Source organism: Drosophila miranda, chromosome 3 (assembly GCF_003369915.1).
Source record: "Drosophila miranda strain MSH22 chromosome 3, D.miranda_PacBio2.1, whole genome shotgun sequence".
Taxonomy (NCBI): Eukaryota; Metazoa; Arthropoda; class Insecta; order Diptera; family Drosophilidae; genus Drosophila; species Drosophila miranda.
In genome coordinates this window covers 3,172,550-3,190,894 of record NC_046676.1, presented here as the reverse complement: position 1 = coordinate 3,190,894, position 18,345 = coordinate 3,172,550, and the positions used below count along the sequence as shown (strand labels likewise).

Here is an 18,345-nt window from a genome sequence, read left to right as displayed (position 1 = left end):
AGACTATTTATCAAGCACTAAAGATTATATTAAGAATACCATTTTTGAAAGTCAGTTCTTAGACTTATGTATGTTTTGCAATTTTGGACGGAACACTTGTCTCCAACTTTTTCATCAGCTAATAATTAAATTAGGCATTTTAAATATAGAGACCTTGTTTGCTGCTAATCAAGATGGTTAGCCCCTTGCATGTATATATATGTATGTATACATACATATATGTACATATGGTTTTATATACATACATATATTTGTATGTATGTATGTGCATATATTCAAAAATCAAATAAATTGGGCTTTGAATCCACTATAAATTCAACAAATTCGCGTGGTTTTGACCCAGATTTTCTGAGTTAATTATTTTTTTTCCAAATTCATATCAATTTGTAATTCGGTGTGATTTTCTTCAAATTCCAATACATAGGTACGCATACATATGAATGTACACTTTTTTGGCAAAATGACTTCCAGGGATCATTCTTTGCATGTGACATTAGTAGTACAAGAGTAATAATTCGGGTTTGTATTTTTATGTATGTATACTTGTACATACGAATTAGAATAATATTCCACTCTGCTTATGCAAATATTCGCCAAGTTTTAAAAGTACACATAGAAATTTTTGCTTAAAGTTGCCAAGCCTTGTCTCTGTCCTGAGTTTCTTTAAAGCTGCACCATTTTAGACCCGTTATGGACCGGTTTGAAACTTGAGCAAATCTATAAGCCATTTTTATGACTTAGTGCATGTTACTTACTTCATTTATACATATATTTTTATTCCGGCAAAGTCTTACTAATATTGCAACATAGTCCAAATTATAAGGTTATGGTTATTGTGTGATATCGAGTATATTCAATTAATAAAGGCACATACATAGATATGTATGTATTAAATTCATTTATAGTTTTTATTACGGTTATAATTGTAAAGATATGTTTAAACATGTGTGGCCGACTCTAATCATTTACATATGTATACATATAAAGTTTTAACATATCCAATTTTATACCCTCGTTTTTAATTATTCTCAAATTTAGCAAAGAATGAAAATGTTCAAGCTATCGTTATAATTGCCAATTATCTGACGTGACATTTGCGATCAACCTGTGCGTTATAGCTAATATTGTATACCTGTCTCAAAGCCCTAATCAATACAGCGAATACAACGGGTTCAACGGGTTTGTTGCTGAATTTAAATTTGTCTTATACGTTATGTATGTGAGTATATATATATACATTGTATATGCATATCTATGTACCTTATTTTTTATAAATCATACATACCTGTGCATTAAAGTATAATGTTTTTTTTTACTCTGCGAGCCCTGCAGTTCCCAAGCACTATTTACAGAATATATGTAGTTGTAAAATTATATATCTATGTATGTTAATACAGGAAGTTAGAGTAAATTGACGGTATTTTAAAATCAATTTGTATATTATTTTTAATTGTAAATTTCATTCGGTTTGGCACATCTGACTGCCACAGTTGCAGTCGCATGAGCTTATACATATGTATGTATGCACATACGAATGTATATATGTAAATATCTTTATGGGGTGTGGTAGCACTGACAACACCACACAATGTCATAGACAGCGAGAAATGACGTACATTAATACTCACATAGTGCAGTGACTGCTCGTATTGTTGTTTTGACAGAGGTATCTTATAAAACCATGCCCTCTTACGGCGGGATTTTCTATTTTCCCAAGCCTTATTATATTCAGAAGTGTATTCACTTGTTACTGGAGCTTTGCGATTAATGTTTGTGTAGTCTTATAAATATCGAATAAGCCCTGAATTTATTCCTAATCTGAGCTATTTCCTATGCAAGCCATAAATTGTACGTAAATATTAAAGAAATTGCATAGTTAAGCTTTAACGGATGCGGGTTTGCTTTAAAATGGTTAATAATTACCGGTTTTCTGTTTGCGTTTCTGTGTGTTTCAAAACTGTGGACAACTGATTTTTTGTTACCGACTGCGACATTGTTCTCCTGTTCCCCTGTTCTTCAATAAATTTAGGACACATTGCGATACCTTTATTCAAGGCTAAACTTCTTTAAATACCGCATAAAAAGAAGCACTGAATGGGTCGGAAGTTACACCTGCCATGTTAACCTTCATGACGAATAAGTTCAAACTTAATATGGTGCATTGGCTAGAGTATACCAACTTCGGCGAGAAAAAGCTCTCATTTCGACTGTTTTGTAACTGGATACCGGTTATCTTGTACTCCAGCACTCTCAATTGTAGCATTCTTTGCATTTGAATTTATTGCCTTAGTGAATGTAAACTTGCCACAGTGGCTTAACTGTGAATTTTTGTACATAGTCGTATATGTATGTACCTACTTACACACATATATGTACATGTGTACATAATGCCTGCTACAAAGTTTGTAACCTGCATCAACTCTTGGATTTTCACAGTTTCGTTGTGTACGTGTGTTGTATAGCGTGATAACTTGTTATGCTCGTTGTAGAGTATTTTGTGCATATCCGTTTGAATATTTTACATGCAAGACGCCTTTTCTTGCCAACAAAAAATGAAAGTACCCATGGACAAGGCCGGACCATTATGTTTTCTTTCGCGTGCGAGCCCATTTGGTAAAAAATATAATTATGTTTTCTTGATGTGGTATGTTTACGTAAGCGCGCGACTCTGTTCGTCCTTGTCGTTTTATGAACACCACAAAGTAATTAAGCTAAGTTATTAAAATTAAATCTGTGGTGGGCTCAATAAACGAAAAGAAATAAATATTTATAGTATATCCCCCTTTCAGACTAAGTCAGGTGCTAGGAGAAAGTGAAATGAATTTTGGCTGGCTTACCTTTAGCACGTTGCTTCGGTTGCGAACTGGCGACGCGTACCGCCTCAATATCAGGAAAATCCGAAAATATGGCCATAACCGAGAAAAGAGTAATAACCTGCTGAAATCCTTTGCGCTTCATCTTAAGCGGTATAGGTTTAATTTTCACGACAATGTATGCAATTATTATTAACTTTCTTTCACTTTTGAGCTTTAGCCACGTCCCAATAACACAATTTAAAATTTTTTTTGGTTAGTATCTTTTATGAGAAGCAGGAAGCAGGCACAGATTACAATGAGACAATATTTTTCCTTATATACTAGGTGAAAGATACTCAAGCTGAGTCGAGTACAGCGTTACGAAGTACGCACACCGCGATTAACCACCAAACTGAAGCAGTAGCTGCGAACGTATGACTATATAAAATCTTTCAAACGTAAAAGTCAATGCAAACCAAGCTTACGAACGAATAGGGGAAAGGAATGGCTGAGTGAATCATTCCATGGCTCGAAGAGCGCAAGAAATTGCAGCAGCCAACTTGATCATGATCTCAGAGTAAGTCGCTCAGAGCTCCCACAGCTCACAAAAGCTTCGTAAAGCACGAATAGAGAAATACAAAAATTAAAAGACGACGTAGCCAGTTTTTTTTTTGTATTTCTGTGTCTGAAATCAAAATTAGAGAGTGTTTTTCGAGTTTCAAATATTTAAAGTAGTTTTAATTTCAATGTACATATTTAAGGTCATATTTACTATACCTCGACTTACAAAAAATACGTATAAGCAATATGTAGTATTTGAAGATTTGAAGAGCCTATCTTTTTCAAATTTATACAAAAAAATAAGTAATGGAAAGTTTATTTCCCAAGACGTTTGTTCTAGTTCTGTTATGTAATACATAGTACATACATATTGTTTAAATTGGTCGAAGTTTATCAAGGCTAAGACTTCAGCATCGTCAAAAATTATGAAAAATGATTAAAAACTGTCTGTTAGTATTGTGCCTGTTCGTAATCGACTGATGAAATTAAATTAGTAGGATTTTTTAAGAGAGAACAAATTTAAAAATTCCTGATCTTTACAAAAAATGATCGTTAAACCGGATCCCAATCACTCAAAAGAGCATGCTAGGGATTGGGTTGCATCCGCAAAGTTTGACGTCTCGACTTGTACAGCTGTCGCCGAATCTCATTTTTATCGAAAACTTTTTGGGTAGGGCAGACTTTTGTCAAATGGTTCCAGAATTATGGGTTCCAGTCCTACTAAAGTGTAGATCCCTCATTGATCGATAACAGGCAAATGCAAAGCCGTAATAAAGAAAATTATTAAAGACTAAATTTGAAAACTCAAGAAAAATGTAAGCGGTTTTATTTTATTTTCGTTGGTTATATTCAAGCTTACAAAACTACTATACTATTTTAACGACCAACAGATTTCAATGGTATTTGGATATATGTAATTCGTACAATAGATTTTGCATGTCGTTTGGTATCGCTGCTCGCAAATTGGACAAATTGTTGCCAAAGTTTTCCAAAAAATAATTTTATTGAAATCGGTCGAACCGTTTAAAGATAAAATGTTTTGAAGTCCCCAAATCTTTCAGAAAAAATCTGTTCGCGTAAATATGGTGTTGCATAGTTTAAAGCTACAATGATAGCTATTTTCCACGGAATCACACACTCTCTCTCTCACACTCTTGCTCGTAAAGTGTGCATCCAATGGCGATATTGGTATGACGAGAGAAAGAAAGAGAGATGTAACGGACGGTGCGGTATGAAAACAAATCGAAAATATTTTAGAGTTCAAATCAACAATAAGCGAAGTGCAAGAATCAATATTATATAGGTATAATATAATATAAATAGCGGTCTCTTCTTTCTCTCTATATTTTTCTCATCTCTAATGACAAATGCAAGGGGAGAAAAAGGGACGCTCTGATTTTTTGCCTTTTTGACCATTTCTTTGGTCACACCATAAACAGAGAAGAATCGTAAAGACAATTTTTAAATATTACTGAACAATAGCAGGCATCCGTCCAAGTAAGGAACAGGAATAAACTGAAGATTGCGCCGTTTCGATATTTATCATTTGGAAAAACAGAAATGTAAATAATAATTATAGATCAGGATTTTATTTTAAAATTGCACATGAGCTAGAATAGTTGAGAGTCGTGCGTCATTGAAGGTTGTCGTCGATGTAGATTATTGTGGGGTGCAGAGGATGCCGAACGACCACTATGATCAGTGATTATCATTAAAAAGTGCTTTCTTTATTAACTCTTATAGGATTTACTGTTAGTAAATTTCTATTTCGTCCTATCTTATTGGAAGATGGAAAAGTGCCGGTCACGGTCATCTGAGCACAAAAGATGTAAAATGTGGTAGAAGTTAAAGCAGTACCTAAGCAAAATCTGGACCAACTATAGCTCCAGTGTTGGACTATAAGTGTTTTAGTATGGGTAGACTGTGTAGGCGTGCCCATGGTTCATTGTTTAATCCACATTATATGAATGGAATTTGCTTTTTAATATCCGCTCTCTTTATACACAGACAATAACGAAGAATATACAAACATGCATTGTATGTATGTATGTATACACGAACACCCAAAAAAAGAAACGAAAGAAACCTGTCACAATTAAAATACATTCACTTTTAGTTTCATTATGCTTGGCACATAGAAAACGAAATTCTACGTAACATAGAAATCGAAATAAAAAATAAAAGACGCGTTATTTCATATTCAAAAATGAATTTTTTTTGAAATGAATTTGTTTTTCCTAAAACTGGTATATTTTTCATGTTTTTTCAGTGGTTGTGCTTTTTTCATATAACCTATCTTATGCCTGCCTGAACTTTGAAATTCTAAAAAGCTGATAAATTCATCTATAAATCAAACCCAAACTTTTTGTAGCTTAAGCTTACCGTCTGGGAAATATTAAGCTTTCAAATTCAAAATTGATCATTTTTGGCTGTGTTTTTTTCAAAGTTTAGCCTTTAACAACTCAGGAAATGTAAAAATATTAGTTCCTCGAGGTACGACTTTTTCTTTATATACCAAAATGTTGTATTTGTAACAGATTTTAACGGTAAAATGGCATTTGTGAAGTTAATCCCTAGATAACTTAAACACAAGAAATAATGATTTTTCAAAGTCTACATTTTTTGAAAAAATACCGGAATAAATTATCATAATTTTCCAGATCGAAAGCTTAAACACAATGTGTTTAGATCCCATTTATACCTGCATTTATCAGCTTTTCAGAATGGTAAGTCTTCTTTTCGGTAGCTTGCCCTCACACAAAGTTGTTCGCACCACCGAGACGTAGATCCAGTTCCACCGAGACCAAATAATTAAAGGGTAAACCCACTTCCATATACACCTAATTCTGTTTTTGCACGGTCTTTTTTTACACGGTTTTGAAATAACACGGTTTGAAACCAAAAATTTAAAAATTTTGTTTTTACAATTTTATTCCATTTAGCACGGTTCAAAATAACTCAATACAAAAAGATAAAAGAACACAGCTCATAAACAGCTAGAAACCAAACGAAAACAAGAAAGAGAATATGTACAGTGGGTAACTTTAATATTCGGCATTATTTTGTCTCAACTTCAAACGCGAGTAAAATGCATAAAACTACAAAAAAATAAAATAAATTTAATAAGGGAATAAAGCTAGAAGTTTTACATTTTCAGAGAGGTAGATTAATAATTTCATTTTAAATGAATAGAGAAAATATAATTAAACAAAAAAGCTCAAAATTTGCATTGCTTTAATATTCGGTATATTCTTATATGACTAAAATAAACCTTCCTAATCTCGAAAAAAACGTAATTTTATATTATATTATGATACCTATTATTTTTTAATGTGTCGCTTAGGCGTTTGTCATATTTTTTAAGATTTTTTGGGTATATTCATGGCCGATTTTGGCCAAATCTTCCTGAAGCCGTTCCTGTAACTCGGATATGGCCGATATTGGCGTTTTGCGTAAACGGCGGTACAGCTAGCTCCGCAAATCTTCAATAAGGCTTAGATCAGGCGATTGGGGTTTCACTTCTAATAATTTTGGGCAGTTATATAGCAGCCAAGACCTTACTTCATAGACCTAATGCTTCGGGTAGTTGTCCTGATGCAATTTGAACGTGTTGCCAATGCCCATTTTCTACGCCATCTACTTACAATTTTGTTTCAAAATTTTCAGATACTGCTCATGATTCATTATTCCTCCAATGAACACCACATTTCCTACTCCTTTTGTCGATATGCAGCCCCACATCATAACGATACCCCGCCGTGTTTTACTGTTTGTCTTAATTGATTCTTATGCAGCTCAGTATTTGGTTTCCGGCAACCCATAGTGTTGCCGTCACTGCCAAAAAGGTTGAATTTGCTTTCGTGTAAGACTCGGGGCAGCAGAACCGACGACTTTAAAAGTACCAGTGGGTCCCGGACATCATATCCAATAAGATAACAATCCTGCAATGTGGAAATCCGTAATCTCTGGTGACGACGGATCAGCTATGTATCTATGATCCAGAGGCACATTCTGGAACAGCTTGTGACCAAAAGTTTGTAGATCTTTATTCGTCCATTCTCTTTCGTAGTGATCAGACGTGTGGCTTTTCGTAAGTACGCCCTCACATTGCACTTAGCCTGCTCTCTTGTCGTAGCCTTAGCTGATCTATCACTCTCTCCCTATCACCTAAATCTAAACAACTTACTCTTACTTCTCTCTCATATTAGCTGTTGAAGCAACCGGTCTCCTCTCTCCTCTCAGCTTTTAATGATTTCGGCTTTAGCTTTTGTCTGGCACTTTGGTCTGTCGTCCATCTTGACGATCTTGCGATTGTCCATGAAGTACACGCGGAGTGACTTCAAAGAGCTGATCGTGGGCTTTAAGAAGCAATATGATCGGTTCTTGGCCATGGACACCCTGCACACCCGGCGCAAGAAAACTACTCCGCGGGACTTGCAATTGCCAACAGCCTCCTGGCCGTCGGCATCTAAGAAACTAACTCCGACACCTCCTTCAGTGCAGCAGATGATATTCTTTGTTACTCCAAAGGCAACGACAACTGATACAGATTTGGTAGCCGAATTTATCACCTCGGAGAGCATGCAGTTAGGAACTTCAATAGCGTCCGTGTCCATCGAGTCCGCAAACTTATCCCGATCCCATCAATAAACCTCCCGGACCACCGGATATTGCCATCACATGTACCAGGCCTGTGGTGCAAAAATACTCGTTGGGGTCCCACCCCAGACCTCAAATCTAATAATTTAATATTTTTTTATTGTTGTGAAGACGGCCGGCGAATTTGCCCCGCTGTGCCACCGTAGGTTAGCTAGACTAAGAGATTAAATTGTGAAGAAACACAAGGCATTCATTGAAATTGAAGACCATCGAGCGCACCTAATATTTTTCGTCCCGCTAATATATCTATATAAAGATACAGCCAACCAAAGTTTTCGGTTATTTTGTATTAGAAAAACTCTTCTAATTTTTCAAATTGTATGAATATTATACGGCCCTATGAGAAATTTGGAGCTGTGCTGGCTTATTATTTCGCTGCAGCCGACTGTGGCTGCAAGATTGGATGGTGCTGGTGCATGAGTGATGGTTTTCAGGATTCTAGACTGCGCACGCGGGATAATGTCGATGTTGCTTCTGCTTGCGTTGTCTCATAAGTCGGAGCCATAAATCCAGATAGGTTTCAGAACGGAGTTTTACAGGAGGACTTTATAGTCCAAGTATAGGGGAGAGCGTGCGTTTATTAGCCAGTAGAGATTATTTTCTTTAATTGTAAAATACGTCTTCTTGGCTTCTATGTGCTTGCGCCAGGTGGGCCGTCTATCCATATAGACGCCCAGGTAAATCATTATCTTGCGGGACGCGTGCATTGTTTAGATCGAAAAAAGTATAGCTTTCTTTATTTCTTTGCATTTTGTTCGTTTACTTGCAAGCCATCTCTCCACAGATGGGTGACTAGTTGGGTCTTTACCGGCCATGTGGAGCGACTAAAAATCGCAGTGTCATCAACAAACGTCGAGGTTGTTACCTGGTTATTTGAAGGAATATTTGCCGTGTACAATACGTAGAGGATTGGCTTGATAAAGTTGCCTTGGGGCACTCCAGTTACGATTATGTGATTATTTGAGGTGCTTGCTTTGCGTCTCACGGCTAGCACTTTTTTGTAGGGTGACGTCTAAGAATAGTGCAGGCACGTATTGTTGTACCTGTGTGGAATAGTTGTATCAATAGCCGGCTCGAAAGACTCTGGATTGGTGGTCCGCATTTGCGCGTGTATTTAGGGCTTGGTCTTTTAATTTTTATTTTGTATTTTTATTTGCGCCTGTACTTAATATATTTTATTCACCAATTTTTAACATACTCTTACATTTATAAAGTTCATATTTTCTGGGTAGAGAATATGAAAACAGAGAGTATTTTACTATACTGTGAGACTTTATTTTCTGCTGAGATTTTCTGTATTTTGAAGAAAATATTATACAGTTACATATATATAATTTTCAATCTTGTAGTTGTCCATACTCAAATGTAGACACTCATATTAGGTTAGGTGCTCGGAGCCCGGCACACTTAGGCTGGTTTCGGCCCGTTGTGATACCGCTTTGGATCATTCCCTCCCTGCAGTGAGATTTCATGTCAACAGTTGTCCCATCGAGATGCTCTTATAAAGTTTGCGATCTTTCTGGGACACAGCGTGGACATCTCCGAGATGTCGTTCAGAAAGGCGGAGCCCAAGTGATGCAGCCTCCTTCTGCTGAGAGCTGGACAGGAACAGAACAGGTGTTCCACTGTCTCTTCCTCGTCCTCGTCTCTGCAGCTGCGGCAGAAATCATTGTATGGGGCACCCAGCCTACTTGCGTGGGTGCCTACTAGCCAGTGTCCTGTGAGGGAACGTATGACCGCGCTGCACCTCTCCCTGCCTAGTTTGCAGAGCTCTGCGGTGCGCTTCTTATCTATGGTCGGCCATGTTTGCCGAGCTGTGGCCCTATTTGCCACTTGTTGTCTGTTAGTCGCATGTACTGCTCTTTTATGATGAGCTTGCAGGTGGCCATAGGCATACAAATATCCTCCTTATCTTGGAGAAGGGGGGTCGTAGTACCAGATCTGGCCAGCTCGTCCGCTATGCAGTTGCCCTCGATGTCCCGGTGGCCCGGGACCCATTTAAGGCTGATAGCAAATTGCTGAGCCATCTCGTGAAGAGATCTGCGACAGTTCGCCACAGTAGCCGAGTTCGAGGAGATCGCGTTAAGTGATCTGATCGCAGCTTGGCTATCGCTGTAGATGTTTAGATTGGTTGCCGTGGTGGTAACCGTGTGAAGTCAGTACAGAGCCTCCCTGATTGCTGTAACTTCCGCTTGGAAGACGCTACAGTGATCCGGAAGCCTGAAAGATTGCCTTATGTTTAGCTGTTCAGAGTAGATTCCTCCTCCGACCCTGTCCAGCTTCGCGACATCCGTAAAGATGCTTATGGCCCCATCTGGGCCTGGGAGTCCCTCGAGCCATTCGTCTCTGTGAGGGATGATGGTGCTGAATGGAGTATCCGTGTATTCCCTTGGAACTTGATAGTCCGTTCTTGCTGGGACAATGTTGTTTTTATTTAGTATATGACCTATGTGTTGAGGTACCCATTGTTCAGAGTCCCTAAGACGTATTGCTGCCATTTCTGCCCGCTCTTTTCCTGCAAGGTCAAGGCTCTGCAGGCATAAGATGGCGTTTAGCGCATTTTAGGTTCGAAGAGCTCTACTGATGCAGAGGGCGGCAGTTCGCTGAACTTTGCCCAGCTGATTGGTGATTGTCCTTTTTGTTAGGGCAGCCACCACACAGTTACTCCGTAGAGAAATATAGGTCTGATTATTGCCAGATATATCCATAGGACTATGATTGGGTTCATGCCACACTTTAGGCCAATAGCTTTTTTGCAAGTGTAGAGTGCCTCCGTTGCCTTCTTCACTCTATCCTTGACATTCAGGTTCCAGTTAAACTTTTTGTCAATTACCAACCCTAAGTAACTGGCACTGTCGCTGAAGGAGAGCCTGTATCATGTACTTTTTAGTATTGGGGGGTTGAGTGGCGGGCCTTGTATTAATTTGTGAATAACACAAGTTCCGTTTTCGAGGGATTTAGTCCCAATCCGCGCAATTCTGTCCATCCGGTCAATCGAGCAAGATTTGCCGTCATTAAGTCGCAGAGTTTTTGTGGGTATTTCCCCGCAAAGATAATTGCAGCGTCGTCCGCGTATGCCACTACTTTACAGCCCCCCCCTTCCAGGTCGCATAGAATCTTATTGACTGCCTTGTTCCACAGAAGAGGAGACAGGACTCCACCTTGGGGGTTCCTCTGTTGACATACCTCGATGATGTCACCGTCCTGCATATGAACAATTCATCAATGAGCATCACCAAGTGACGGTCCACCCCCAGATCAGTCAGGGCTTCTGTAATGGCGCCCGGTATGACGTTGTTGAAGGCTCCCTCGATATCGAGAAAAGCTATTAGTGAGTATTCTTTGAGATGCAGATATTTTTCTACACACGAGATAAGTCTCTCAAAGGTTTTGAGTAGACGATAAACTGATTGGTCTAAAGTCTTTCGTGGTTGAGTGTGAGGCTTTACCTGCTTTAGGGATGAAAACTATCCTAGCCTCAAGCCATGCTTGTGGTATTGTACATACCGCCAGTATCTTCCTGAAGATACTGTTCAGCCAGTTGATGGCCGTATCCCCGGCCTTCTGAAGTTGGGCGGGAATTACCTGGTCCGGGCTTGGCGATTTAAACAGGTTGAAGCTGCTTACTGCCCAGCTTTTGTTCCGTTTTGTAAGGATATGGTCCATCGATTCTACCGATCCTTCTCCTGGGAGGTATGTCCTGTCCAACCACTTGAGTTGGTCCACGTACCATCATTCTTTTTTAGGTAACCTACCGAAGGGGTTGTTTCTGAGAGAACTTTCCGGAGTCTTGCGGCCTGCGACGTTTCCTCGATTTCGGAGCAAAATTTTTGCCAGGAGGGTCTTTTAGCCTTCCTCGTTTTCTTTTTGTATAGTGCTAAACTGGTTTTATAGTCTGCCCAGTGAGTATCCTCATTGAAGAGAGTCCTACAAGTCCTACGAAGGATGTCTAGTTGTTTAGACCACAAGGGGGGTTTCTTTTTCCCCCTTGGTCTGGTAGAAGGGCATGCTGCCTTGTAGGCTTTATTGCACGCATCCGTAAACCTGTTCACAAGACGGTTTAGGTTGTCTTCCGTGTTCGGGCAATTAGGGGCGTTAGGAGGGAGTAGTTTCTCCAGGGTTGTGCTATATTTTTCCCAGTTGGCTTTTCTGGGGTTGATATAGTCGGTGGGTTTGGGGATCTCGGAGGATAATATCGTCTCGATATACCTGTGGTCTGAGATGGAATGGTCTCCTAGGACTTTCCAGCTCTTGATTGTGTCTAGCAGTTTGTTTGACACTAGCGTAAGGTCAATGACCTCCTGCCGATTTTTAATTATAAACGTGGGGTCGTTGCCCCGATTGCAAAGACACGATTGCATGAATTTGATTAATAATTGTATATAAATATAAGTCAATACACATAAATACATACATATCGACACATACAGACATATGTATGTGAGTGTGAAAAAACCCAGGTCGGTCGCGCGCCTCCGTTGCTCCTATGTTTGCGCCGCGCTCCGTGTGTCTGCGGAGCCGCCGGGGGTGGAATGGGCCCTGGGCTGACGAGGTACCGTTCTGGTCGAGCTCCTCCTCGTTGTGCCCGCCTCCGATCCAGGCTGGTGGTTCTTTTCTTCCGCGTCGGCGGCAGCAGCCACTGAGTGAAGTGACTGGCTATAACTCAAAGAGAGAGTGAACAACGGTAAGCGAGCGTACATCCACCCATACTTACCCTATGGGCGCGATGCCTACTGAGCTCTACTTTGGGCTCCTGGCCCGAGCAGACCGTGTCCAAACCCAAGAAGGTCGTCAATCAGGATTTTAAAGCAATCTGCCATGGCTAAATTAATTTGGGGTTTGTCACTCAAACTCCAACTCACTCATAACACTCACGAAGCTCCCGGGGTGAGTTTCTCTCCTCCTCTCACCGGCTCAAGATGGATGGCGACGGAGTTACCATGTCAGGCAACTGAGTTGCCTGCACCGCGCGAGTATGCGTAGGTTGGCCGTTTTAAGGCCCGACATAATGCACCAGTTGCCTCAGCTTCTTTAGGATGAGCTCCACGTTTTTCTGTATGTCTATTTTCCTGATCAGAGCAACAGCTGCTGACCAGGGCTACAAGACGGCGATAGCCTACTCATCGCAGGCGTGTCCCACCGTCAGAGGGCGCTGCTACGTAGCACGTAGAGGAAGACGAGCATCGGCAGATGGCGCTGCATCATACATCCTAGAAGTATACCACGACTTTTCGGCCCCCTCACCACGGGTCTATAAGATGTGGCAAAGTGGAAATTATGGGGATATTTAGAGGCTCACACTGCACATCGGCGCCTTCTGAGGTCATCGGGTACACAACGGGTCCCGGAGCTGTCCTCCTGCCAACCCCAGCGCTACGGCGGCGTACCCTTTAACGGGGCGCTGGATACCGAGAAGGGGCGGTATAACCCCAGCGACTATCGTCTGGATGAAATTCCCGGCCATCGCGGGATGCCCAGGATAAGCCTTTATAGTGGACCCATCGGTGCCACAGGCGCCTTGGTAGGTACTATACCGCCCGTAACACCGAGACCAGTAAGGTGTTACGTACAACCCACTGGAACCCCCCTTACGTACATTAGACTGTGGGCTGACGGCGTCGGCATTCTATGACCTGAGTAGGCAGGCTGAACCCCTGTTGAAATGGCTCATAGGTTAATGTCTCCACCGCCCCCGTCTCGTTAAAACCTTGGCAGGCCTCGTTTAACGCTTCCTGGCCGTCCCACTATGGTGGTTGCGTAGGCTTGGTTGATTCATATCCCAACTAGCACCGATCTGGCTCTGAACCCTGGTGCTCATAAGGCCCAGGGTCAACCCTCGCATGGACCTCACTCCACGGAAAGACACCCATGGGATCACCACGGTGACTACGTACTGCGGCCAGGAATAACGAACTCGAGTGGAGATTCTTTTTACATGGACAACACCCCTCACATACCAAACACACAGATAGAGAAGATGACTGAGGACGCAGTCTTTGGTAGGCGGAACGCCCTTACCAGATCCCCACCACCGTCAGCACCTGCGAAAGCTCAGGGCTCGAGCATGTTCAAGCCCGACCCGGATGGCAAAGAGAAGGAGCGACCGCACTCTGACCCATTAGAGCTGCTAAAACACCTGGGTACTCGGGCCAATGAGCTGGTCAAGAGGATGAACGACCAGCGGCATGTGGACAACGTGATGAAAGATTTAGCCCTGAGAGTGGTAACCCTTCAGGCCCTGGTGGTCAACAATTTCGAGAAGCTGCACACCAGGACAATTGAGACTGCCACCACTGGTACCCAAACAGCTGCGAAGCCGCCGCACACCGGCTCAAAGAGGCTGCGCGAGTCGCCTCAAATGGCTGCGGAGCCCACAAAGAGGCAGAGAGGCACAAAGCTTCAACAAGCGTCGACCCAGCTCAAACCGCCGGCGCAGTCCCAGGAGGAACTAACCCCCTCGGGTACAGTGGACCATGGTGCCACCCCAGCCGCTAAGAAACAGCTCAAGTGGCAGCAGGTGGGAAAAAAAGCGAGCCAAGGCCAGACGCAATAATCATTCAACCCCAGGGCGAGCTTAGCTATAGCGACATCCTCCGTATGGTCACCAGGCGCCAGGATGGCAAGCTTCAGGAGGTAGGGGATAATGTTAACAGAATCCGGAGGACGGCAAAGGGCGAGCTGCTGCTCGAGCTCAACGGCGCGAGCAAAAGCAACACAGCTAAGCCCAAGGAGGATATCAGCGCGGCACTGGGACTGCAGACGGGCATCAGGGCGGTGTCAGAAGAACTCTGCGTGGAGGTCAGGGATCTCGACAGCCTGGTCGAGAAGGAGGACATCGCAGCAGCGATAGCTGCATCGATAGACGCCTCCAGCGTGGACACCAGCGCCATTAAAAGCCTGAGGCCATCGTTCGCTGGTACGCAACTGGCAGTTGTGTGCCTGCCGCCCGTGCAGGCAAGAGCCCTGCTCATGGTGGGGAAACTTAAAGTCGGATGGACAAGCTGTAGGATCCGGGAGCGGACAGCTCAACGACGATGCTACAGGCGTCTGGAGTTTGTGCATCTAGCAATCAGGTGCAAGAGCGCGGTGGATCGCACAAGATGCTGCCTCAGATGCGGCGTGAAAGGGCACTAGGCGGCAACCTGTCAAAGCGATCCGCGGTGTTTCATCTGCACCGCTAACAACAGCAATGAGACGAACCATTATGCGGGTAGCAGGAGATGTCCAGCAGCCAGGAGCGTGCCCAGCTTGCCTGCCCAATAATGAAGGTTATGCAGCTCAACCTCAACCACTGCGCTGCGGCTCAAGACCTGCTGAGCCAATCCATAAGAGAATTGGCAATTGACCTCGCCATCCTCAGCGAGCCATATCAAACTAGGGAGTCCCCTGGGTTCATCTTGGATGCCACCAAAAACGCCGCGATATGGCTATGCGGGGCCACGCCATTGCAGCTTTCCCTCTCAAGCGCTGCGGCTGGGTTTGTGCGCGCCAAGGTCGGAGGTGTGTGGATATACAGCGTCTACCTCGCCCCAAGCCTGACGCTCTCCGAGTTCGCAGGTACTCTAGACAACCTAGCGGCTGATGCTAGAGGACGTCACCCAGTAGCCATTGGAGGGGACTTCAACGCGTGGGCTGAGGAGTGGGGAAGCGTGTCGACGAATGCGAGAGGTAGAGCTCTGCTGGAGATCATTGCGCCCCTGGACATCACGCTCCTCAACGAGGGAAACCAGCATACCTTCTCCAGAGCAGGAATAGGATCGGTCATCGACCTTACATTTGTCAGCAGCTCACTTTTTAATTCATCGGGCTGGAGCATCAGCAACATCTACACAGGGAGCGACCACAGGGCAATTATATGGGACACAGGCCAACAGACGTCTAGCGTAGAGACAGCTGCGCCCAGATGGAGATGGTATCGCGCCGAAACGCTCAATACGGCCCTGTTCATGGAGCTTATGTCCAACCTCACGGCGAATGGAAATGCTGAATGCATGGCCAACCATGTCATGGAGCATCTGGAAGCAGCATGCACTGCCACCATGGCGCAGAGGAAGCACTACGGTCGCCACCACCAACCTGTGTTCTGGTGGAACGAGGACATTGCCGCGCTACGCCGGGAATGCAACCAAGCTCGACGCCGCTACCAGCGCTCGCGCGGAAGCACTGCCTTTCCGCAATGGCAATCCACGTTTAGGGACTGCAGAAGGGCCCTCAAGGCGGCCATTAGGGATAGCAAGCGCCAGTGCTTTCTCAAGCTATGCGACTCTGCGGAGCAGGACCCATGGGGAAGGGCGTACAAGTTGGTGACGAACAAACTTTGCGCCAAGAGGCAGACACCCCCATCGGACCCCGACACGACAAGATCCATCGTGGAGGAACTCTTTCCGCACAGGGCTGACCACATCGGGGATGTCCGTTGCCTCACACTGCAACCGCACAGTCAGGCACACATCGAGGAGGTGTCACTCGAGGAAGTCGAACGCGCAGCCAGGAGCATCAGCCCGAACAAGGCTCCTGGGCCGGACTCTATCCCGAACAGAGCCCTCTTGCTCGCCCTCTCCACGCGTCCGGACATCTTTGCGAAGCTGCTAAATCAGTGCCTTCGGGAAGGAGTGTTCCCTGTGAGGTGGAAAATACAGAAGCTAGTGCTTATTCCCAAGCCAGGCAAGCCGCCGGGGACAGCGTCGTCGTATAGGCCTATCTGCCTGATCGACACCGCGGGTAAACTGCTTGAGAAGGTGGTTTGCGCGCGACTGGAACGCTCCATCGCGGAGGCTGGCGACCTCTCACCGCACCAATACGGCTTTCGCAAGGCCCGATCCACGATAGACGCCGTTCGTAAGGTGGTGGACATTGCCTCCGGTGCAATTGCCGGCACTCGGTGGAAAGGCGGCGGGAAAGAGTACTGCCTATTAGTCACTCTAGACAATTAGAACGCGTTCAACACGGCGAGGTGGAGCTGCATCCTAAGGGCGCTGGAGAGTTTCGACACACCCAGGTACCTGCAGCGGATGGTACAAAGCTACTTTGAGAGAAGGCTGCTTTTGTACGACACGCAGGCTGGCACGGAGGAATGCGAGGTATCGGCAGGCGTCCCGCAGGGTTCAGTGCTTGGCCCCACTCTGTGGAACGCAATGTATGACGGCATCTTGCGACTCAGTCTCCCCCACGGAGTACACATGGTGGGTTTTGCAGACGATGTGGCTGTCCTAGTGGTGGCAAAAGACCTGTCCGTCGTGGAAACGACCTGAAACCAAACGATAGCGCGCATTCAACAGTGGCTGGACCTGGTCGGGCTCGAACTCGCACCCCACAAAACAGAGGCAGTGCTGGTATCCAGCCGGAAGAAAGTCGAGACGGCCAACATCTCAGTGGCAGGTACCCTGGTTTCGTCTAAGCGCGCTATCAAATACCTTGGTGTCCTGGTGGACACACGTCTCTGCTTTCGGGAGCACTTGGCCTACATGGGCACGAAGGCGGCGACCACCAACGGTGCGCTCTCGAGGCTAATGCTGAACACCCGAGGACCAAAGCAATGGCGGCGACAACTGCTAACGAGTGTCACGAGATCGGTGATGCTATATGCGGCGCCAATCTGGGCAAAGGCCCTTCGAACAGCGAGCTACGCACGGGGTCTGGCAGCCACGCACCGCCTCTCTTCGATTCGGATCACCAGTGCCTTCCGAACGGTCTCGGACGAGGCAGCACACGTGGTCCACATACTACCAGGAAACACATGGCAGAGGAATGGACGCGGCGGCGAAAAGGCAGGTACGCATGGCGTGCAAACAGGAGAGTCTCAGAAGGTGGCAACAGCGCTGGGACACGACCACTAAGGGGCGTTGGACCCACCAGCTTATCCCGTCCATCGACGCGTGGGTAAGCAGGTCAACTTTTACCTGACTCAGCTCCTCAGTGGTCACGGCTGCTTCCGAAGCTACCTTCATCGCTTCGGGCACGCGGACTCCGCAGAATGCTCTTGGTGCGGGCACTACGTGGAGGAGGATGCCGAGCATGCGATATTTTCGTGTGGCAGGTTCGCAGCGCAGCGCCAGCGGCTAGAAGAAGCGCTGGGTGGAGCCGTAGTCAAGCAGAGCTTGGTGCCGTGCATGCTCCTGTCCCCGGAAAACTGGGAGGCGACGAGCTGCTTCGCGGCGACCATTATGAGGGAACTGCGCGCTGTTGAGCACCAGACAAGAGTCCAGTTAGTCTAAACGAAGCCTGCACATGTGTGAAGCATTGCTTCACGGCCGTACCACACATGTTGGGCTTGCATAGCCTAACCTTTAATATATGTAGTTTGCTTTAAGTATAAAATAAGTTGTAAATA

The 18,345-nt window shown here is 44.6% G+C and overlaps 1 protein-coding gene and 1 long non-coding RNA gene across 6 annotated transcripts in view; one reads left to right on the top strand and one right to left on the bottom strand.

The window, feature by feature from the left end:
- Window positions 1-18,345, bottom strand: part of LOC108157939 (laccase-1) — an 83,966-nt gene that overhangs the window by 28,802 nt on the left and 36,819 nt on the right. For 2 of the 5 annotated variants that reach the window (XM_033390886.1, XM_033390888.1), the window contains exon 1: window positions 2,838-3,232. The exons of 1 other annotated variant lie outside the window; for it this stretch is intronic. In XM_033390886.1, coding sequence (XP_033246777.1) covers window positions 2,838-2,958 — 121 coding nt within the window. In that variant the 5' untranslated portion in view covers window positions 2,959-3,232. Of the gene's footprint in view, window positions 1-2,837; window positions 3,233-18,345 lie in introns of those variants that run through there. 2 more of the 5 variants (XM_033390890.1, XM_033390887.1) reach the window with 2 other exon arrangements.
- Window positions 2,281-18,345, top strand: part of LOC117187925 — a 34,028-nt gene continuing 17,963 nt past the window's right edge. Inside the window, exon 1 of the long non-coding RNA XR_004472390.1 lies at window positions 2,281-2,613. This is a non-coding gene — a long non-coding RNA (uncharacterized LOC117187925). The remainder of the gene's footprint in view (window positions 2,614-18,345) is intronic.